The 22575-nt window shown below is 51.3% G+C and overlaps 8 protein-coding genes across 8 annotated transcripts; 3 read left to right on the forward strand and 5 right to left on the reverse strand.

Moving 5' to 3' along the window:
- Positions 1 to 65: 65 nt before the first annotated feature.
- MIND_00542200 (PseudoU-synth-1 domain-containing protein) lies at positions 66 to 2267 on the reverse strand (the record flags this gene model as incomplete). Its single annotated transcript, XM_037362204.1, has 10 exons — positions 66 to 351; positions 410 to 645; positions 695 to 760; positions 800 to 808; positions 858 to 1329; positions 1377 to 1408; positions 1457 to 1609; positions 1652 to 1745; positions 1796 to 2218; positions 2260 to 2267. The coding sequence occupies 10 exons, from the start codon at positions 2265 to 2267 to the stop codon at positions 66 to 68; spliced, it is 1779 nt and encodes a 592-aa protein (XP_037222496.1).
- An 834-nt stretch (positions 2268 to 3101) lies between these two features.
- MIND_00542300 (Carbohydrate-binding module family 13 protein) lies at positions 3102 to 3788 on the forward strand (the record flags this gene model as incomplete). The annotated part of the gene is made up of 3 exons (XM_037362205.1): positions 3102 to 3425; positions 3480 to 3665; positions 3720 to 3788. The coding sequence occupies 3 exons, from the start codon at positions 3102 to 3104 to the stop codon at positions 3786 to 3788; spliced, it is 579 nt and encodes a 192-aa protein (XP_037222497.1).
- Positions 3789 to 3963: 175 nt separating this feature from the next.
- Positions 3964 to 8719, reverse strand: MIND_00542400 (uncharacterized protein; the record flags this gene model as incomplete). The annotated part of the gene is made up of 9 exons (XM_037362206.1): positions 3964 to 4485; positions 4540 to 6706; positions 6753 to 6817; positions 7021 to 7384; positions 7436 to 7549; positions 7604 to 7849; positions 7893 to 7928; positions 7980 to 8333; positions 8388 to 8719. The coding sequence occupies 9 exons, from the start codon at positions 8717 to 8719 to the stop codon at positions 3964 to 3966; spliced, it is 4200 nt and encodes a 1399-aa protein (XP_037222498.1).
- Positions 8720 to 9042: 323 nt separating this feature from the next.
- On the forward strand, positions 9043 to 10193 carry MIND_00542500 (uncharacterized protein; the record flags this gene model as incomplete). Its single annotated transcript, XM_037362207.1, has 3 exons — positions 9043 to 9479; positions 9528 to 9784; positions 9832 to 10193. The coding sequence occupies 3 exons, from the start codon at positions 9043 to 9045 to the stop codon at positions 10191 to 10193; spliced, it is 1056 nt and encodes a 351-aa protein (XP_037222499.1).
- Positions 10194 to 10735: 542 nt separating this feature from the next.
- On the forward strand, positions 10736 to 12447 carry MIND_00542600 (uncharacterized protein; the record flags this gene model as incomplete). The annotated part of the gene is made up of 8 exons (XM_037362208.1): positions 10736 to 11103; positions 11157 to 11504; positions 11560 to 11895; positions 11951 to 12064; positions 12114 to 12158; positions 12209 to 12218; positions 12265 to 12324; positions 12373 to 12447. 8 exons carry the CDS (start codon positions 10736 to 10738, stop codon positions 12445 to 12447), a joined length of 1356 nt encoding a protein of 451 aa, XP_037222500.1.
- Positions 12448 to 12856: 409 nt separating this feature from the next.
- On the reverse strand, positions 12857 to 13216 carry MIND_00542700 (uncharacterized protein; the record flags this gene model as incomplete). The annotated part of the gene is made up of 1 exon (XM_037362209.1): positions 12857 to 13216. One exon carries the CDS (start codon positions 13214 to 13216, stop codon positions 12857 to 12859), a length of 360 nt encoding a protein of 119 aa, XP_037222501.1.
- A 2538-nt stretch (positions 13217 to 15754) lies between these two features.
- Positions 15755 to 16740, reverse strand: MIND_00542800 (C1D-domain-containing protein; the record flags this gene model as incomplete). The annotated part of the gene is made up of 4 exons (XM_037362210.1): positions 15755 to 15933; positions 15980 to 16376; positions 16426 to 16481; positions 16536 to 16740. 4 exons carry the CDS (start codon positions 16738 to 16740, stop codon positions 15755 to 15757), a joined length of 837 nt encoding a protein of 278 aa, XP_037222502.1.
- Positions 16741 to 17047: 307 nt separating this feature from the next.
- Positions 17048 to 21435, reverse strand: MIND_00542900 (uncharacterized protein; the record flags this gene model as incomplete). Its single annotated transcript, XM_037362211.1, has 13 exons — positions 17048 to 17372; positions 17421 to 18010; positions 18059 to 18103; positions 18152 to 18300; positions 18347 to 18563; positions 18614 to 19102; positions 19150 to 19255; positions 19306 to 19381; positions 19417 to 19763; positions 19807 to 20033; positions 20078 to 20493; positions 20631 to 21268; positions 21320 to 21435. The coding sequence occupies 13 exons, from the start codon at positions 21433 to 21435 to the stop codon at positions 17048 to 17050; spliced, it is 3741 nt and encodes a 1246-aa protein (XP_037222503.1).
- Between the last annotated feature and the right edge of the window lie 1140 nt (positions 21436 to 22575).

Here is a 22575-nt window from a genome sequence, read left to right on the forward strand (position 1 = left end):
TTAGTACATCATCAATCAGTGATAAGATCTTTTTTATTTCCTTCCTTCCTTCCAGTTGTAGACTGTCAGCCATCCAGCTCCTCTCTCTTTCCCGTTAGCAGTGCTGCTTCATCGGGGTCCTCTTCATCGTCCACCTCTTCAGCAACAACACCTCCAACTGGGAAACTTGTCGCATCAAATAACTTTTTCTCCCTGAACCCGCCTTTCCGATGACGCTCCTTGCCTTTCGCTTTCCCTTCTGCCAATGATGGTAGCTGAATAACCGCCGCCGCAGGAATAGTCCCACGCGGGTTGAGGTACAACAAATCACTTCCGCCATACGCGTCGACCATCCGAATCCACGCGTCAAATCTACACATCAGCGTCAACCCACTAAGAAGAAAGAAAGAAAGAAAGAGACGACACGTACAGCCCGTCCCGTTCTTCAACTGTCCTCATATTCTTATATATCCACTGCTCCTTGAACGCCTCCATTTCCGGCCGATGTCGGTCGAATTTGATGGGCGGCCGGTGGTCCGGGTCGTCCTCCTTAACTTTTTCATTCGCCTTGGCCACACGTGTGTTGTACGAGTCAAAAATTGGCTGCTCGAGTAAGAGCCCAAGCGCGGGCATTTTGGGTATGAAGACGTCTCGCGGGCCATATAGCTGTATGGAAAGTGTTAACAAAGGTGTAGGAGGCCAAGAAAGTATAGACCTCGTCAATCAATTCTGGCGGTGTTCCAGTGCGACAGGTTAGCACTAACGCACTGATCATTTTGCGCTACTCGTTGATGAGATGTTTTCCTTTGTTGACTCAAACTCTTACAATCTAAACCATGATTGTCAGTTCAACACACAAAAAGACCTTGGTGGTCTACCTGATGCATCATGAAGCTCTGGCCATGGAACAACACGCTGATCCATTCCGTCTCCCCATACACGACTGGATCAGCAATCTCGATGTTCTTCATAACCCTCTGATTGCTCCGATCGCCGAAGGCCCCATTGACCGTGAAATTGTGGAAGTTGTGTGTGGCCAGGTAGCGTCGAGCACCAGCTCGCAGTCGTTCCATTTGGTCTGACCCTATACGCCAAGCGCGTTTCCGCGCCATATCAGCAACTTCGTCTTGATTTGGTGTAATGGGAATGTCGCGGTCGTCGTCCATATTTTCCAGCTCCGTGACAGGGAAGATCTGGGACCAGAATTCATTCCCAGCGAATGGTACATCCATCGGAGGTGTGAGCGAGGCAGCGTGTTTGACGAGGACGCGATATAACGCTGAGGTGGGCTTGGGCGGAATCAGAAGGTAGGACGGAAAGAAGTACGTGTATTTCCGGCTGTCGCAGAGGCTGGGGTAGACGTGAATGAGGTTTCTGGAAAGGAAAACGAGACGGACGTCCTTGGGTTGAACGAGTTCTGGACTCGTATCTAGGAAATATGTTCAGATAAGAGTTGGAAGTCATGGAGAGGACACACATGTCCCCAAAGCCGGATTTCTGGGGGTAATTCCTCGTTTATGCGGGCAGCGAGGTCGTCAACACCAGGTATCTGAGTGATCATTTTGAGGGCAACTACGTTCCCCGCTGCGTGGACTCCGGCGTCAGTTCTAGCAGCGCGACCAAGGCCAACCTAATCCAGTCAAGAAAGCCACAGAAAACAAACAACGCTTACCTTGACTGGATCGTCAGCATTGTCCTTCGACACCGCGCCTATGCGGACAAGCGCGTCAAACAGCGTGTTTTCAATCGTTTTAGCGTTGCGTTGGCTACAAGAAAAGTTAGCCAAGGACCTGAAAATAGAATTTCCTTCCCATACATCTGCATCCCGCTATACCCAGACCCGCAAAAGCCAATGAGCAACGCACACATCCGCTTGGGCAGCCGCGGTGCCTTTGGTTCATCGCTGTCGACGCGTTTGGCGCCCCCACCCTCCTTCTCATCAAACTGCTCGCGCTTCCTCCGGCCCATTTTCTTGCTAGTTTGCCCCTTTGCCTGCTTCTGGCCCTTCCTACTCTTTCCCTCGCCATTGTCAGGCTCTTGTGTGGTTTTTGCGCGCTTGGGGTCGGGGCTACCACGTTGATCTTCGTTTGGACGCTTCGCAGTGGGCGATGGCTCGGAGTCCATAAGGCTCAGCGCGTCGACAAAAAGAGAGGATTGATGTCGAAATGAGCGCAGAGAGGTCGGTGCGAGCAAGACACGCAAGAGCGCATGCAATTGGTTGAAGGAAGGCACTTCGGAACTATGGGCCGATCGATTATGTAATTGCCTACGATGATAGACGTCGTCATGAACAATGGCACTTGTAATGAACAATCTGGATTTGCTCCCCCGATTCTCGACGGGTTTCCACCAGAGTTGGTGGACTAGAAAGGTGGCCTTGATCCCCAGCTGCCTATGTAAAAATCTCCAGGACTATGTCCTTCTCTGTCTTGCTATTGAGTGTCACAAATGCTGCGTCACCTTTTTGGATCGACACAGTGTGCCAGAAAAAGTGGAGTTTGGTGCTGGTATTCTGAGGCAACGGAGGAAATTATAAATATAAATTTGTGCATGAGAGGGTCAGGAAGAGTCATATCTCCCTACTGCCCCAGCTCCGGTGAAAATCCGTGAAGAAATGGGGTAGTAAACATACGATAGTAGTAACTCTCGCTCAGTACTAAGTAGTACTACCAACCGAAAATGATTGTATGTACTGGCATACTCTAAAGAAAGGTCCCAGCTGGAGCAGTGCGTTACAGAGTCAACATAAACATCGCGCTGCGACGTGGTCTTCAAGTTGGCTCACATAAGAAATTCACGCCGCTGGCAATCACTTGCTGTCTTGCCTCAACCAAGCCTCAACTAGTGGTATCATGGCTTTTCCAGCTGAATGCTTGCCCTCTGACACTGAAGCCAATTCCATGCGGGGCTTCTTCCCTTGCTCTAGTGCAAGTTCTCAAACACTGGCACTCCGAGTCCATGCGGTTCAACTCGATTATAATCCAGGCTCGACTGCCCGCCCCACCCAGCCCCCTAACAAAAGCAAGGAAATATAACCCGACGTTTCACCTCCAGGCCGTTATAAAACGGATTTCCAGCCTTGCGAAGAAATCCACCCACCCTCATCGCGTTCTTCTCCTTGAATGTTCTCCAAGACGCTCATCACCCTCTTGCCGCTGGCGCTCGGCGCTGCCGCTGCCACATCGCGTGACATCGGAGATCCACAACGCGTGGTGTACGTGATTCGTTTTCTCCGCCCTTGGCTCAAAATCTCTAACCCCGTTGCAGACAAAGGCGGTTGGAGCCACGGGTGTATTGGGGCATGGGGAGACAAAGAGGGTTCGCCTGTGCGTATAGACGAGTGCCATGATAAGATTTGGGACGCGGGCCGCTACTGGGAGCTCGTTTTCGCCAACCCCAGCGGGCAAGAGGTTGGCCCCCAGCAAGTCAAGGTCTACGGCAGCAAGGTGCACTTTGTGTGTTTGTTTACTTGCTTCATCGGTTGACGCGGCGCAATGCAGTGTCTCGAGGTCAAAGGCAACGTTGACGCGGACGGAACCCGCGTCCAAATCGCAACATGCGACAAGAACAACGCCAATCCCAACCAACATTGGACCTCCCGGCCCGACTCCACGCTTCGCTGGGGCTCGACCAACAAATGCCTCGACGTCCTCAATCGCGATCCCTACTATGCAGCGGATTTGGTGGTGAGTTGCCTTCAAAGTAGATCCAGTGGCCGCTGATACTAGCCATCGTTACAGATTTTACCCTGCGAGGATGTCAAACGCTTCCCGACCCAGGGCTGGTCTGATCATTACCTGGAGTTATAGAAGCGCACTTCTTACTAGAGAGCTACATACGAATGGTGGTATAAGTCGTTTACTCCAACAAGGAATATAAAGCTTACTAGTATTTGATTTGCCCCACTGTACCTCCGGAAACTTTGCAATACAGAAAAAAAAGTACAAACAGCTATTGACTAGCAAGATACACACGAAAGCAAGATCAAGCAGGAGGATGGGGCCCCATATATGACAGCGCAGAATGCGACGAGGCTGCAGAATTTGCACGTGACCGTGGCCGCGAATGCAATGTGGCCATAGAAATTGGCCGTGGCGGCGGGCCCGCGCCAAAGTTGTAGCCAGTATCAGCAGCATAGTAAGCCGGGTCAACGTATGTCTTGGCGTCATATGCGCCGTAGGCACTCCGAAGCGACGCGTTGGAGGCTTGCCGAGATAAGCTTTGCGGGGCTAGCGCGAGACTTGTGCTCGAGCCATTCATGCTCGGAGGCCTGTTCATTGGAATATGGGTCGGAAGTGGCGACCGAGTCAACGATGTCGACCGTGGGCGCCCCGGCGTGGATATCGACTTGCCATGCAAAGCAACCGGTACAGTTATTTCTGCAGGCACCGTCAGCGCCTGTGGCACAAATCCAAGCGGAGCCTTTTCTGCAGCTGGCGCGGGCAGCGGCTCAGTTGGGTAGTTGGGACTCAAATATTGCTCCGTTTGCGGAGGAAACGCGTAAATCTGCGAATGGAAATGAATCAATTCGAAATCTTCAACATCGTAGTCTTCACTTACCGGAGAATTAATCTGCATTCCGCCTCCGAAATCAGACATTGGCGATCCAATGTCAGACGGCGCAACTGGTCTTTTTTCCTTGACACGCCGTAAACTCTGTCGCGGCACCAAATCAACAGGGGGGCCTTGACTGCTCCCAGACATCGACCGCGCTCGCAAATGTGCAGTCCCGACTGACGGAGACAATGGCGCGGGAGTAGTCAACTGGGCAGGTACCCGTACATTTCGCGGTGGCTGATTCCTCGGAGCTGCATTGCTGCTTCCAGCCCCACGCATCGAGGCCGCAAAATCCGGATTCGAGTATCTCAATTCATCCGCCATAGTTTGTCGTTGATGTCTCGGGTCCTTCTCGATTGGCGGGGGCACAAACGACTCTGTTGATCCCATCATGCTCACGCTCCTTCGACCTTGATCATGTCCGTTGACGCGTCTCTCCTGCCCACTAACACTGCGCCGATGACCACTTCTCACACTCGCATCCTCTCGAATTGCACCCAAACCGGGATCCTTCTGCATCTTCGAGCTGGTGGCAAACTGGGCAGCAGCAGAGTCAAGAGAAACGTGATGCATATGTGGGTTGTAGCCCGATCGTCCTGAAGCAACCGACCGAGCAGTAGTTGATCCAGCATTTGAACGAGGACGACGCGGGGGTTGATACCACGAAGGGGGCTTCTCTCGCTCAACCGGCTCGCGATTATTATACCATGAACTGGTCCGTTGCATCAGTGGCTCCGGTGATGGTGCTTGAGGTGAGGCCATAAGTGGATTGGCGAGTATGAATGGTGGGGGCAAAGGAATGTCTCCATCAGGTGATACAGAAGGAATATAATTGTCGGGAGGTCGGGCTGGCTGAGGTGAGGGTTGTCGTTGGGGCTGTGGTGAGGGCTGGCGCATGGGTTGTGGTGAGGGTTGGCGCATGGGCTGTGGTGATGGTTGGCGCATCGGTTGACGCGAGGGTCTATGGGGAAGTTGAGACCAATGCTCTCTTGGAGGGGGCACAGGTGGTGGCTCTCGCATTTTATATCGTTGCGGCGGAGGAGTGGGATCCTTTCTTGGGGGAGGTTCATCGACAGGTGGAGGAGGAACCGCCGAAACTCTACGATTGATGAACAATGAGTCTCTGGGTTGTGACAGCCGTTGTGGTGTGGGTGTAGAAGTTGCAGGCGGTTGTGAAGGAAAGTCTGTTTGCACTTGCAGCGAAGGACGACGTGATTGCGGCGCATCGTTGAGCACTGAAGGTGGTGGAATTTCGATGGGGTAAATAGATAGTTGAAATGAAGGAGAACGCGCAGTCTCCGGGGGCTGCGGCCGACTAGATTCAGGTGCCATTAGATTAGGTTGTGCTGGAGATGAATTTGGGATAGTATGGATTGGCTGAGAAGTCCTTTCAGGTGAAAGGCGTCTTCTTGGTCGTATTGAAGCTGCGTCTAGAATAGAAATGCCGTCCGCCTGTGATGGTTGATAGGTTCCATTCTCCTCCCGCTGCTCATAGTCGTCGTCGATGGTAAGCCTGTCTTCAGGATCCAACCCTTGTCTGAGCGCAATTTCTTCTTGTGCTCTTCGGAGTCCCGCTTTGAAGCCTAGTTTCCTGCCTTCCTCCATCGCATCCGTCACCAGTTTCTCCTCTTTGAGCCGTCTTGCTAACGTCCGAGTTTTGGCTGCAGCGCGTTCAGCTTCGTCGCGCTGTGTTTCGACCAACTGAACCACTTCCTGAGCCCGTGAGATCTCCTTCTGCGCATGCTCAAATTGAAACTTCCACATCCTCAGTTCTTCGTTCCTTTTCGCAAGAAGCCGCTCCGCATCGCTCTTTGCCCGGTTGGCCTCGCGAAATTTGTCCAATGTTTGTTGGGTGACAATCTCAGCGGCTGCCGCCCGTTTGACCTCATCCTCTAGCCTCTCAAAGGCGCGACTCAAAGTCTTCCTCAGCCTCTTCCCCTCGTATTCTCGCTCAATGAGCATCGCCAGCATTTCCTCTGGGGGTAGACCGCCATACGCCTGTTCCCTCTGTCTTCGAAATCGGTCCGAAGGTCCCCGTTGGCTATGCCGGACGCGGTCAACTTCGTGTTGTGACCTGTTGGCCTCTGTAGGCGACAGAAGCTCCGTTCGGGGCGACGGGGTCAGCTCCTCGCGGGCAATGGTGTCGTTGACGAATTGACGTAGGATGGGACTGCTAGTAAGTTAGTGGAAGAATCGCCTGGGGTGGTTTGTACGACCTTTCTTCATCCTCAGAGTAGCCGTGGAGTGACATCCACGGCTCGGTCGACGCGTCGTTGACCGCCTCGTGGTCGTGTGGGTGGGACAGATTGATCGTCACGTCACGTCACAGCTACGTAAATAGCAAACATTCTGTCCTTTGACATCGCTGATTCTCGAGCACTGTCTGTCCCCATTATATTCGGCCTGCATGCGTATGTGCAACTAAATTTTCTTTCGCCTGCCCTACAACAATATATCCGACCGAGAGAATATTAATTCACTCACTGCCTCAGAGTCCGTGTCTGAATATTCAGCTTCCCGAGAGGATACCAGGTCACTGTCTTCCCCAGAGTCCGTATCGCGAGTTGGCGACAGAAGCCTTATCGGTATCACGTTGGTTTCTGCTCCAGAACTTGAGTCCGTGGTCAAAAACACGGCGCTGAGCATAGAGGGTGTTAAACGACGGCTAGCTACGCTTAAATTGCCAGAGCGATGCTGGTCCGATGGAAAAGACATTAAACTGCTGCTATCCTGTGTCATTGACTCGGCATTCCCGCTGTCTGGTGTGTGTGGGCCGGAATACCCGCCAATGAAGGGATCCTCATTGTGCATCATCTCCTCCGAGTCCTGCCATAAATATTCGTCCGTCCTTGCATCGATTCAGTTGGTCAATCTCGTAACGGTTGGCAAGAAATCTCACAAAGGAGCCACCACGGTAAACGTTTGGAGCCTCACCGGCGCATCGAACCAGCCGCGGAATGCTTCGCTGGTGGCCCACGCATACGCGCATGGCAACAGCGCCTCGGATTTAGGGCTGACCAAGTTAAGCAATCGCAAACACAAAAAAGTCGAAGTTGGGCAGACGCACAATCTGAGCGACAATACGAGCTCCAACGTGCTCTGATGCCATTCGCGATCTTGCTCTAGGCCGTGGCGTGCGATAAGGTCGTATGTTCCAGATAACAGCGCGGCGCAAAGAATGTCCAGGCCATCCAAGTCCATCAGGGGAGGCTCGCTCAAGTCGATGGTTGTTTCCTCTATGTCCATGTCTTCAAGTATTTCAGCTATGCTTTGGCCAAGCTTGCGCAGCACGTTTGTAGAAGAGTGGGCCTGACTGGTTCCAGAATGATGGGAGTTCAAGGATTCCACCCAGGTACCTAATGGCGAGTGCAACTGACGGGTCTGCGGGGGTGCTACAGAGGGGTTAAAATGCAAGTTGGACAATACCAGTGTAAACAACTAACCGAGACCACAGGACAACGAGGAGACACTCGATGACCGTCAGTCCATTGCTGTTGTAGTCGCCAATATTGGGGTTTTTATCGGGACTTTCTTCCATTAGAGAGGCCAAGTTGCTGTCAACAAGACACGCCGCTGCAAGCTTCGCCGCAAAGTCGAGGTCCGCTGCTTCTTCCTCTGAAAGGTAGCGTCGATTTGGAGGCTTCCAGAGATGATAGAGTCCGTTTATGGATATTGGGGAAGGCACCTCGTGCTTTATTGTCTTGGCTTCAATAAAGAAACGCCTCAAGCCAGGGTATCGCGTGCTGAGCTCGACGACACACTCAAGCGCCTCGATCTGTGTTTTGGTGCTTTGCATGCTGTGATATGTTTGTATTAGCGGATGGACGAGCCAAAAGGATAGAGTAATATACGGGAGGGTGTAGGCCACCAGCTTTCGGCAGTCTTTCCCGAGGCCACTTCTCCTCAAATCACGCGTGGGCAAGGCATGTATTCGTTTCTCCCTCCCCTCCACTCCCTCATTGTCAAAATGGCGCCTTATGTGTTCTGAGATGGCGAGCGGGCCAAAGCCTAGCCGATGGGCAGCACGGTTTGCTGCTGCCCCCGCGGCGGTGCCGAGCAAGTCGTACAGTTCATTCAGCGTCCGTCCTAAACCTGGAATCACTGGCTTCAACTGTTGGTTTTGACGAACAAGCGCCTGAGATCCTTGAGCGCGGAGGACAACTGCGGTGCTGGCAACTGGCATCTAGAAGAGAACAAGAGCGACTGCTTATGATTATCCTGATGCTCCAGCCATAGATATGTAGAGCTTGGGAATTTAACACCTTAGTTGTGATGGCACGGCCTTGCGCAGTTTTTATAGATTAACAGAGGTGTGGACGGTGAGCATGTAAGTGGAGGGCTTCGCGATGATTCTGTAGCAAAAGAATCCGTCGAGTGAACGGGATAAGGAAGAGACCTTGCTGTCACGTGTCACATTCGGCTTCGGAACGGATTGCCGAGGTCACGCACACTTCTTTCTTCGGAACCCCCATGGACATGTAGTTGGGCCCCTCCTCTTCACGAAAAATGGGCAGTCCACCGCAAGAATGGGACGTCTGGGAGTTCTCCAACGAATCCGTGTTGCACAGCCCCCTCACTCCCGCCTCCCACCCTCTCATCTTTTCCGCCCTCTTTAACCTCCGCACATGGCTTTTCTCTGACCCCCTGGGTCTCCACACGCTCACCCACCTCACCTTTGGCCGCGACGCGAATGTACCTTGGGAATCAGCTGTGTTCGCTGAGCGAAGAGATGCTATTCGCCGTTGGCTACATGACGACCCACCCAGAATCGACTTTACCGACGACGGCACGGCCTCGATTAGCGATACCATTCCTGGCAGCTCGCAGAAGCTTGTCCGCATCAGAATAGCGCGTTCTATTCTAAGGGCTATACTCAAACTGGAGGCCGGCATAGAGCATGAAGACGACGGTGACATCTCTGCAGGGATCCCACCCCAGCTCTGGTGTGTCCATAGTTTAACTCTGTTTCGTTTTGCTCAATAGAGGTATAGGATTGTGCTTTTCCTGTTTGAGAGGACCATCCTCCACGAGCTGGCCCATGCTGCCCGATGTTTATTCTCTGTCCCCGCGAAACCACTCCATGCGCGCGATAGAGAAGAGTGTGGCTGGGAAATGGAGGCCATCACTGGTGGCGCCGTCCATGTATATATGACTGGCCAGGAAGGGGTACGCAACCTCGAGGGGTCACGCATCATCGGCCTGGCCCTGCAAACAGGGAGAAACCCTGATGTTTGGCGCTGTGTTGACCGTATGCACTTGCACTTTTTTCTCATTTTGTTACTCACCACCGTCTAGTCAACCAGCGCGACCTGCTCAAAAAACTCGCAAGCGTCGACTGGCGCTACATCGAGTGGGACCTCGCCCGAATGCCCCAAACAGTCAATTTTCACGCCACATCCGTTATCTGCAGTGGCGGGGAGGTCGCCACCCCATGTAGCGTGTGGGCCAACCTCGAGGAAGGCTGCGCCAGGGCGTTCACACAAACAGAGTCTGTCGCATCGCCGTCGCTGTCTCATGTTTCTGCTGGATTCAGTGACCTGTCGGTCACCCTTACCGATCAGCGCGGGCGCGCGTATGTCGTGCATAGTCGAGAGGGAAGCAGCAGCCCTGCGTCTGCGACAGCGTGGCCCCCCGCGCGGAAGTGGGGCACATCATAGATTTTTTTTCTCCATTTAATCTGCATTATCACAAGGACAATCTACATATTCACTCGGGTTTACAATAGCTTAACAAGTTGCAGTCATTCAGAAAGTTGAATGCAAAATCATGCTTCTATGCTATTTTATGTCGACACAAACGATCAAGGCTTGCAATCTCTTGAGTTGCTTAGAGATTATTGTCCCTGATGATAGCTAGCTTGTTGACTTTGGCTGGCAAAACGGAGTTCCCCAACATTCCATTGGTTACTCCGCGCTCATGATCGGAGCGCCCACCGAAAAGTTGAAAACCCTTCGCTGGCACGTGACTGTCAGCGACCTGCTCTTGCCATCATACCCACGCCCATGCTCAATGTCCACATACACGCATAGACCACGTTGCCCTTGGCTGTACTACTAATCAGAAGCTCCTGGACTGCCCTCCGTCAAGCTGTAAGCTTCGAATTCCCAGCATGTAAGTGTCGATCCAGTTTCTCACTTAAGTTTGTCGGGACGATCGCGATAAACCTCCGTGCCTTCTCCCCCCGCAAGTTCAAACTCCAATGAGCAGTCAAGCCATCATCGTCCGCCCCCATGTTTCTAATGCCCTCGTTCGTGAAGCCCACTGGGGGAAGCCAGCCTCAGCGATCCCATTTCTTGGACGAACACTGAACGAATTATACGACTCGCTCGGCACGGTCGCGGGGACTGTCGCGAGTCGTGCTGCCCATCGACTGGGGCTGGGCCCATTCCCGGTTGCCGAACGCATCACGCACTATTTCGAAAGCGATGGAGCAGAGGAGAGGGAGCGGAAGATATGTGCATTTCCCACGCTTGATTTGCGGAGGACACGCAACCACACTACCAGTGGGGAGCCCCAAGTTGAGCTGCTCGTGAAAGACTGCTCCAAGCTGATGGCCTATACCCTCCCGTACGCTTTGTTGTCCTTCGTGCCTGACTTGTTCTCAGGCTGATATATTACAGTACGCAGACCGTGAAAACGCAAATAGAGGCGCTTGAGCACATTTTCGAGCTCGTCACGCGCTACCCCGGCTTGCGCCGTTTCTTCCTCGCAGCCAAAACCACGCAGCGCAAACTACCATTGCCAATAACCATAATCAGACTGTGTAAATTTTGGACGCCCGCCCCGCGACTCTACCTATCGGAGGACGATGCGACAGAACTTGATTTCGTTGCCAAACTCGCCGCGACTTGCCTTGTCGACAGCGATATGGCGGCGTCGGTGGAAAAATGTCCCAGCCAAAACTTTCTCGTCGAGAGCAGCGGCGGATTGACGATCATCGAGTGCTTACTCATGACATTATGGTCTCGGTGGGTCATCCCTTTGCCTCCGCATTGGGATTCTAACTCATGAATGAATTCATAGCACTCCTGCCGATCCGTCAGTTGCGCTCTCCATCAGGTATCTCAGTGGAATCCTCGAATTGCCCTCATTCTGGCGTCAATCGGGTCCGCTCTTCTATAACGTGCTGCGCAAGCTCAGCCAAAGCATAACCGAAATACTTGAAGATCTTGACATCAAGGAAACCATCATTGACTTGAGCGAACCATTCCTGATGGACTTCGACGGACTGGATATTCTATGCACCGTTCTGCTATCCGGAATTCCCCACCTTGTAGTTCTCGGTGGCATCGAGCCGGCATCTCAGTCTCAGCAAGAATGGTATCAGAGCGCACTGCGGCTTGTGTCATTGCTGAGATTGTGTGTTCATAACTTGTCCCATCATTTCGTCCCTTTACTGATTTGCTAACCCTAGTCCGAAAGCTGAGGCACTGCTACCAAGGGCATATGTGTGGGCCACCAGCAAGGAGCTCCAAAGCTGGTTTCCTACGCCGTATAAGCTCGAAGCCTTCACGATGGTGGTTCCTTCGTAAGCAGTCTGTGAATCCTAGCTTTTGAACTTTTTAATTCAGAGGCAGCCCGAGCTCAGAAGACGTTCTACGCGCAATACCAGTCGATGATGGGTAAGTACTTACTTTCACTTTCAATTTTTTGACAGCTCATTTGAATGCAGCCCGGTTTCGGTGTTTTCAGAGTATGACGAGTCGTTGTTATGGTCGTCCGACTCAGAGAGCTACAATGTTCCAAGTTCTATCTATGCAACTCCTGAATCGATACCGTGGGCACCATGTACGCATATTCTCCTCTCGATGGTGTCCCACTATTGACAAGCTTAAGGAGCCAAAAGCAAGAGCCACCATACACACGGTGTCCACTGACATTAACAACATTCCCCCCCCCTGGGCCGTTTAACTTTGCTATTAATAGTCGCTTGCCATCGCAGGAGGACTTGACAACAGAGCATGCATGGGACCACTAAAGCTAATGTAAGAGTGGAAGACGATTATTAATAGTATATGTGGATATTGATGACATTTCGCAATCTCCATCGAACATCACACATCCAGAGGCGTGCAGATGTTTCGCTAAGAGAATGAGGCGAACAACATTAGGATTTGGCATGGTCGCTATGTAGTTGGTCAACGAGTGCTCAGCGCATTTTTTCCGGGAGTAATATGGTGTATTAAATGAAATATTAATTTCTGCTCCAACAATAAGCCATCATATGTCCAGGCCGATAACAAGTCTGTTAAACAAAAGTGCAGAAAAAAGCGAAAAAAACGGGAACCACCCGCAACTGAAACAAAGAAGCCAGAGCTGGTTAGGCTCTGAGATGGGAACCACCCACCGGAAACGACGCAAAGTGGTGAGCTTTGCCCAGAGTGCCATTCGATCCACGGCAGCCACTAGGTTGATCAACCATTGAGCCCCTTGCCAGAGAGTTGGCACGCTCGCCACCGCTCGTACTCCCATTTGCGCCGGAGCGAAAACAAAGAGAGCCGGCCGCGGGTGGATGCGCCCTTGTCTCCCGGTCATCCTCGTGCATGTTGTCCAACTGACGCCCCATGAATGCGAAACGAGGGAATACATCGAAGTTGCGCGGTGTCAACTGGAGCATTCGTCCTGAAGCCGGGATTCGCGACGTCTGTCGAGTTGAATCCGCCACGGGGGGTCGTTCCATGGTTGCCTCTATTTGTCCTGGGCAAGCAGAGCCAATAATGGTTGCTTTCACGAAGTCTTTTCGTGCTTCACGAATTCGTATCGCGGCACCGCGCGTCCTAGCGGTGTGGCAAGAACGCTCCTTTGTTCTGCCGCAGAAGTCTGTCTCTGCCTTCACGGATTACTACCGTGGTCGGGCCAGCTCGCCGCTGTAGCGCCTTCACGTCTGCCACGTGTTGCGATGTTCCCTACCAGAACATTTTCTCTCTCTGCAAGAGAGCTGCCGGTCCTCCGCGGCCCTCCTCGAGGACTGTCGCATCGATCACGCCGACGTAGCGACTGACAGATTCAGTCCAAGAGAGTTGGCACGACTCCAGGTGGCAATTCGTACTCCAGGTGTGCTAGGAGCCGGGTAAAGCGGGGAGTCGTCCTCGTCGTCTCGGATAGCTTGGCATTATTGGCGCAAGCTGGTGTGGCCACGGCCAGCGACACACACACAGATGGTGGTCGGGACAAAAAGAGGTCAAGGTGACAACGTGTTACCGGTAACGTGATCAACTTTCTTCCAAATGCGTCAACATGAATCATTGTCTAACTACATTCCAAAGCCATATCTAGTGTACGTCTACACTACCATGTGGATGCGCGAAAGAGACATTGTCCATGTCGACTCAAAACCGAACACAGTCATCCACAGCAAGCAACTCAAAATCCAGCAAGTTACGATCCAAGCAACTCTCCAAATCCAATCCAGCAGCAAATCCCAACCAAACGAGCTGGCCCTCATCTACGAGCCAGTCGTTGAAACAATATCAGCGGAAGCTCCGAATGCGACTGCTTGAATAACTCGGAATTCGAGTGCAAAACGGCGCGATCACGGAGGTGATGGTGAGGGAGTCGGAGAAAAGGAAGGGGTGGTGCACATATTCCAAAGCCCTCGTACTTTCTCCCCAGCAAGCAAAAATGATCCATTATACGCGGAAGCTCCAGACGCGACCGCTTGAATAACTCGGAATAGCGAATCTCTGGTTCAAGACGGCGCGGTTATGGAGGTGATGGCAAGGAAGTCGAAGAAAAGGAAGGTGGTGGTGCACATATTTCGAGGCCCTCGTACAATTCTCCCCCATAAGCAAAAGCATTGTTTGATCATCTTAACGAGCCTTCTTGAGGATCCCCAGAAGTCGTTTACCGGAAGCAAAGCGCAAACTATGGTGCTCTTGTTTCTTCCGCAGCCTTGCACGAAGTCCTCTCAGTGCGATTTCGTACGATAACTCCGACTTAAAAGTCAGGACCGGCGGTAGTGAAGGCGATCGCAAGCCCCAAATACGAGCAACACATAGCAAAGCGCGTCTCTTGGATTCAAACAACTGCATGAGACGTGTTACTTGTTCGGGTTGACGATGTCGTGGAGACGGAGGTCGAGGAGGCGGGTTTGGCGGAAGTCCAGGATGTGTTATGGAGCTCACTAGCCATGCAATCGTAGTGGCGAAAGCCGTGATGGGAACGACAATGAGGCCCAAAATGAGCGCAGCGAATGATGCCGAGTTTCCGAGTCGGCGAATGACTATCAGTCGAGTTGCGCCATAGAGGTATTTGACCGGTGCTGGCAGTCGCATTGCAATGGGACCGGCGTCAATGGCGAGGATTTGTATTGTCGGAATGCGACGGATTGCCTCGAGGCCCTTGGTTTGAACGCGCTTGAATTTGATTGCCACATGCTCGAGAAACTCGGCGAAATATTTGAGGAAGATGAGAGCGAAGAGCCATTTGAGCCAATCATTTTGGCGAATACTGTTGAAGTCGTCTTCTTCAACGGGCCCGTTTGGAGGCGGAGGGTCTTCAGGCTCTGGATATCGTTGCGAATTGTTGTCTTCTTCCTTCTCATGTTCATCGTTATTCTGGTCGATGTCCTCTTCGTCTCCAGGATCATCATCTCCATCGCTATTATCTTGAGCTCGGTCGTTTGTTTCATTGTGGTTGTTTGTCTCAATGGGTGGCGGTGGTGGCGGTAGTGGCGGGGGCTGCCCAGCTCTCCGAAGTCGTCCACTACCTGGTGTGCGCAACCAAGTGGCTTGAAACATGACCAATTAGCCAAGGAGTGGAGCAGCTGAGACACCGACGACTAACCCGTAACTCCCGATGCAAGAGCAAGAACAATAACGCCGACTACCGAGTGCACACTGCTAGGCTTGACAATAATGTCCATAGTCTTGGTTGGTGCAACATTGACAAGCAAGCATGCAGACGGTTTCACCTTCTTAGGACCGACACGACTGTCTAAGCCCACAGTCATAAGCAGAAAGGTGATCTGGCAGAGGCCAAGAACGAGGCGGGGAAGAGAAGAGAAAGTAGCGCGGGGAGCAAATATCTCTTGATACGAAAACATGGTAGTTCAGAATGAACAAGCAGTGTCACTATCGTCACGGTGGAAAGGTTCAATTAGCCTGCCGGAAAAGGCGATGTCAGTTTCACAGAATTAGGAGGTGGAGGATCGCATACCTTATCGAGGGACAGAGTCGTGGTAGAAGAGTTAAACTATATAGTATCCATCTTCACGAGCTTACTTCCCTGTTTTTTTCTTTTTCTTCTTGGGTGACTTAGCATTGTCTTCCTTCCTGTTGGGCCCCTTTTCGGTTTCGATGCCCTTGTTCTTTTTCTTCGATTTCTGAGATAACTCTTCGTCATTATGCAGCGACGGAGCAGCTCCTGCGGAAGGCTGAGCTTCATCGTCCCCATAACCTAATATGCTCGTCAGCGGACGAAAAAAACGAGTGCTAAAACATACCAGCAAACGGATCGGCCATAGGTCTTCGCCTTTTGCTGCCCGCGACAGGTTCCGGCTTTGAATCCAAATCTTGCTCGACAGCCTTGCCCTTTCCTTTATCCTTTACTGCAGACATTTCCTCCTCGTTGATGATCTCCAAATCGCTGTCTTCTTCCTCACTTCCTTCATTCGCCAGCTCCTTCTGATACTCCTCCCGTTCACGCATCTTCTCTGTCACTTTCACGGGTACGAATGTAGACGGTGGTATTTCCTCGATTTCGGGCTCCTTGTTCCCGTATGTCGCCCGGGCAATAGCATGCTTGATGAATCGCGTTGCAGCACCTTTGTCCAGTTGTGTTGACGGCGTCTCTGGATTCTCTGCAGACGATATTTTCCCAAAGTATTCCTTGACACGATTCTGCTCGAGTGTAAGAAAAAAGCTTCATGTGCAGAACAGATTCACGCACCAGCTCCTCCACAACAGGATGGGTCTTTGGATCCAAGCCTTGTGCCTTGAGGTATACTATATGCACCCTCATTAGCATTCTCTATGCGACGAATAGAACAGGAAACAAACTGAAAACGAGGTCATAGACAAGATATGGCACCAGAGTTTGCAGTTTTGCGCGTTCGAGAGCAGTCAGGTCAGCGAGGGTCTCTGCGAAGGGCTGTTCGAGTAGAGGCGCTATAGCATCCTCTAGATTCGTTAGAGACGCGTCAAGCGCCCCAAGCTTCGCCTTCAGCTTTGTCGTCTCGGTGGTCATGAAAAAAGCTGGAATCATCACAAAAAGTGTCGGTTTGATGTATCAGGTTTTGATGCCAATAAATGCCAGCAAACCCGCTACAAGCCCCTAGCAAGACCGGGGAAGGTTCAGTTTAGTTTACCACCGGACAACAAGCGGTTTATGAGGCAGCCAAAACCCTTGCCCAGATAGCAAATCCCTATTACTCCCTGGCAATAATATTATACCTGACCGATGTGACCTTTTCTCGCCAAGTATCACTTATAAGTGGAAGGCTGTATTTACAAAGTGAAATGGCAATTCTTGATCAATTTCTTGTGCGTGGCGCGATAAAACCACATCACAATTATTCTGAATCATAACCTAATCTGCTTACAATAGTAGCACCGAGTGAATCTTCGTCTTCGCCACCCTCGTCTTCTTCACGCTCACTATCCGAATCAAAATTGACACCCTCTGCAACCCAGTCATCTGGCTCCCCTCTTTCTTCATCTTCCGCCACAAAAGCCGCCGCATTGACCTCCTCCGCCATATCAGCCACCACATCATCATCGACAACTTCTTCGGTTATTTGGTCCTGTTCTGTTGTGGGATTGCTCGTTGGAGCTCGAGTCTTGCGGTGACCAATGACGCGATCATGATACCGCATCATCATATCTCGATCGACGACCCTAGAATGAACTGGGTCAAACACAAGTTGACTACTTGACAAAACTTACATATTGACATAAAAATATTTCCAGTCTTCGTCTTGTTCAGATGCCCGTCGAGCCATAGATTTAGGAAGATATTTTGTAGTGCGGCCATGAGCAAATGCTGGGATGAGATGACAGCCACGAATAATATCGCTGGGGTCCAAGAAGCCAAATGTATCGGGAACGTCATGAGGCATATAGTGTACGCGAGGCAGGCGCTTAGCCTTTAGACCACATCGGTAGGTCGCATCACGCTGCAGCCACCGCATCCAAAGGAACTCCATACGCTGAGCTTTGTTAGGCTGGTCGGCCAGAAGCACACGGGCGTGAAAAATCCCAAGGACTTCGCCGTACCAGAGTTCATGGGAGTCCGAGTCCTGTGGGTCTTGACCCGCAACGATGCAGAATTTCCGGGTCCGGGGGTTGATGACGTCTTGGTCTCTTCGGAGATCGTAAGTGGTGAAGTTCACTCGCAGAGTGGCATGACTATAAAGGGCGTCCTTCTCGAGTACCACATTTATGAGCTCTTCATCGGTGAAACATGTGTCGTCACCATCGTACTCCGAGCCCAGGAGCCTTTGTCGTAGATGAGACTTTAACTTGCGCGTAAAATTCTAGCATAAGTGAGTGAAGGAAGAAAACCGAGATAACTAAGATCTTACATGTAGTGCAGGGTCAGGTATTACAGGATCGGGTGGGTCAATAGCCTATACACAGCCTCAGTTAATGAATGGTAGGATCGAGAAATAGATCACCATTGGACCATCTCCACCATCCGAGTCCGTGTCAGTGTCTGAGTGCAAGTCCGTGTCGACAAAGTCTGAGAGACGAATCGATGTTCGGGTGGAATCCGAGATGTAATGATGTTGTTCCGGAGGCACGTATGTATAATGGCTATAGGTAGCTTTGGGACAGAGCACAGTCCGCAAGCGTTTGCGTCGGTTTTTGACTGGCTTTGTGCGAAATCGTGGAGTTGGCGTAAGTGGAAATATTCGAGGCCGAGGGTGGGTTGACATTTCCTTTCTCCGCTTCCTTGTACCGCCTCCTTCGTTCCCACATGGCCCTCATTAATCGTCGACGTTGTTCATGCTTCGCAATCTGCCTTACATGTTCTCGTTTGTTGGTTCGTTGGTAGAAATACTTCACGAGACGGTGTGCAACTTCTCCCTGAAAGATTTCAGACAAGCTCACGCCAAGTCCCAATAAATGCTTCTTACATTTTGGGTGGAAGTAGAATCAGTCGTTCCAAACCGCGCAATAGCATCGGGGTAATCGGGGATTGCGTGAAGCTTGTATGTGATCAAGTTGAATGGCTTTTCCAGCCTCTGAGCGGGCGTCTTCTTCTTCGAGATCGGAGGTGTTGCCACAGCCTGGGTAGCAGACTGCGATGAGGCGGAAGGTATTGGTGAATTGTCCGACGTCGGCGGGGCGGGAGCGGATAAGTTTGGTGGAGGGGTCTTGGATGGTTGGTTCATTCGTCGCCTTGTTTCTCTGGGAAGCTCGTAGGTTTTGACATTCACAGTTTCACGAGCAAAACGACGGATGGTAGCGCAAAGATCTTTGGTCGCCAGGCGAAAGAGCTGGATAGTAGACGTAGTATGCATCCGGAGCTTGGCATATCCGTGCCAGATTGCTAATTCGAAAGCAAGTTTGTCGATCAGTGCTTGATGCATAGGAAATAATCCTTCGAGAACCGGAAGAATACACTGTAGAATGCTCATGAGTAAGTTGTCAAGCGGGAAGTGTGGCCGACCTGTATGATGTCTTCGTAGTTTCTGGCGGCAGCGTACTTTAACTCGGACACGTTCTTGCAGAAAGAACGGATGGTACTACGCCCGAAGGTGGGAACCTGCCGGAATCTAGCATCTCCGTCAATCTTCCGCGCCCTGATTGGATTGAAAATTTTTACCGTTGGTCAAATTCATCAATGTTCTTGAAGGCGTGTAACATTCGAATAATATGGATGACGATGGCTTTGGCGACCCCTAATTCGACTTCATGCAAGAGGTCGGGTACGAACATTGTGAACAGATTGAACGGCGTCTTGATCGTATCCAGTTTTGAGAAAGCATTCTAGGCAAATGAGCAAAGCGAATGATATGCGTGTGGTAAATACTCGCTCGGGTAGGCGCCCAAGATTGTGCCTTGAGCATTTTGTCGATGGCGGAACCAGCAACTGCATTTCCGTTGCCAAAGATGGCCGCCCGGGCGGACTCGATGGTTGACCGTCGTGCATGATCCTCCACTCGAATGTTACTCCGACGCTTCATGTCATTGACAGTGCCCGTCTCCATGATCTGCCCCTTCTGTATAAAACACCGGGGACAAGGGCAACCGCCGAAGCTTCGAATCGTTGCAAGGAGAACTCTGTGACAGATCAGTAAAAACTACTTAGATAGACCGAACCCACTTTTCTGGATAGTCTGCGCCATATATGAGGAAACGCGGAAATACCAACCGAACAAGCCCATCCCAACACTTGATTTTAATGCCGTTATCGTAAGCGTCCATAAATTCGTCGGACAGTAATAGCTCCCAAATCGCGTGGATAAGTTCGCGCTTCAGGTGAGTATATACCTCATCGGGCATATCACAACCATATTGCTGACGATATGAGTCACGGACAGAATCTGGAAGCTAATATAACTTAGAGGCGTTCATACGAGGATCAGCTACCTTACCGAAGCGAAATAAACTTGATGAAACCCAGCGTTGGATGTTGGTTTGCCACGAAATTCTTTGGGGTGATTTCCAAAGAAAGTGTAGCCTGGCCAGAGGGATGCAGTGCCGAATTGTGCGAGATGGGTTGCATCAGACCACATCATTAGTGCAATGACGATACTCTCTACAGCATCATCGGGAGTTTGAGGAGCCGGGGGCTGGGGAATGGCGTGATAGGCTTCAAGCATTGCGGGGGAAGTATAAATCTCGCTGAATATTTCTTCGTGGCCAGGGAGGAGAGGAGGTAGCCCATACTCGTTCAGAGTTGGTGCGTCATCCTCGGCCATAACGGGTGACAGCAAGTCGGATTCAGGAATAGCGCGCGCAGTGAAAATGGAGTGGTATGGAACCGTTGGAAAAGAGGCCCTTGCAAAACCTCTTTGATGGGGTCGAGCAGAGGACGATGGAGGATGTCGTTGACAGTAAAACAAGGCGCCGCAGTTTCGGATTGTTTCACACCCACACAAGGGAGCCTGATTGTAACAGAAGCACTCTTCCACTTATCTGTGATACCAAGTGGTGTGATACCGTTCTTGTCGAGCTGGTCTAAGAACTTTTGGGTAGAAAACGGCGTTGGCAATTCATGCAAAGAGATTCCATCTGACTGTGCCTCCTCGTTCGGATGCAGGAAGTTCGTAATCAACCGATCGAATCCAGCGATGGACTGTGGATGCTCTTCTTCGACATGGTATTTCATCATATGCGCGACTGAAACGTTGGGGAAGGGGTAGTACCATGGCTCCGGTGGAAGTGGAAGAGTTTGTAGAGCCGGATCACCAGGTTTGGGCACCCGATACAGGTCGGAGAGGCCCACAGACTCATCAGGATCGTGAGTTGGGCGACGAGGATAAATCTTGTAGAGACCAAATGCATTGGGCAAAGTTTGTACCCAATCTTTTGGAGGTGATGGAAGCGACGGGGCAGCGTCAGGTGGCGCGGGAGATGGCGCACTTGGTGGAGATGCGAAGGTAGGCTGTGAGATCTGATTCTGACCGTCGCGTCGTCGTCGAAGCCGGTGGTGGTCGTGGTGGTGCTGCGTCGTTGAACTTAGAAGGGACTCGAGTGCGCCGGTTGGGAAGTCCACTGGGCCGAGTGGCTGGAGGGGAGGGTGGTCGTGGTGGCGTTGGTGGAGGAGGCTGGTCGATCTCCATCTGCTATTGGTGTCAGAACTGCGTGGCAGCATAGAAGAACAGAATAATTACTGGGGTTTCCACGGAAAGTTGGGATTGGTTTGCCAAGTGCTGTTGAATGTACTGAACAGATTCCTGGTGGAGCCGCTTGAATCGAGAGCAGGTTCGATCGTGAACAGTTTGGGCATCTTCGCGGTTTTTCAAAGTTTTGCCGCATAATTGGCATTCAATTTTGCTCTTCGGCATCAAGAAGTGAGGAGGGTGGAGGAACCAGGGAACCAGGGACCCAGCCAGACAGGCAATTGCCTGCCTGTGGTCACCGTTGACCGTTCAAAAGGAAGAAGGAGTGATTAGTCAGCAGCCAGTGATTTGGTTGACTGAGACACGAAATTATGATCGGTGAGATAGCTCATCGTTCAAGTAATTGGTGAAACACTAATATACGACCAGCAGATGACGGGGGCGACGGTGCCAAAATGAAAGTATGTTAATTACGCTAGAGATTATACAGTCCTTCAGTAAAACCCGGTCATTTGAGGCATTATCCCATTCGTCTGGGAAGAGGAACAATAAGAAGCCCACCAGTTAGCCGTTTTGCGCTCATGATCCTCTTGCTGCACAGCTCAAACATATTGTTGACCCTACAAATAGTCGGAACAAGAACAACAAAGAAAACAAAGCATACCTCGACAATGGAGTTAACGATCTCAAGAAGAATACCCGTCGAAGTCGAAATCGTATCGACAACCTCGCGCAAGGCTGCAAACGTGCAGTCCTTCTTCTTAGAGAAAGCCCTTCATGCACGTGTCCTCGAAAGTAGCCTTCTCGGTGACGACAAGCGCGATTTGAGTCAAGTCGGTGGCGAGGAGTAGACCTTGTGTGGCTGAAGGTGTACTTGGGTTGTACAGGTCCATTCTCATTCCCTGCTCTTGCGAACATTGGCCAGTTGGAAGTCGCGATGTTGACGCTGATGTTTTCCATCGCGCATGTGGCGAATCTTAACGTTCAATTCATCACCAGGGATAACCATTCCAACGAAGGAGACATCGTAACTAGAAAAATGAGTTAGTGAGGTAAAGAAGAAACAGACTTAAAACATACGAAAGAACGCGTTCAAGATGGCGAACGATAGTCTCAATATAGCAACGAGTGGCTGCGCTGTACCACAGACCATGGAGGATTGCGGCGGGGAGGGAGGTGTAGTCAGAGAAGTACGGGTTGATGTGGATGGGGTCGAAGTCACCCGAAATGTTGGTTGGAGGAGCGTGGAACGGAATTGAAGTCGAGTTCAAGGTGTAGCCCTCGTTCGAAAGAGGCATCGAAAGACC

This window comes from Mycena indigotica, assembly GCF_014461135.1.
Source record: "Mycena indigotica strain 171206Taipei chromosome Unknown Mind.scaff0004, whole genome shotgun sequence".
Taxonomy (NCBI): Eukaryota; Fungi; Basidiomycota; class Agaricomycetes; order Agaricales; family Mycenaceae; genus Mycena; species Mycena indigotica.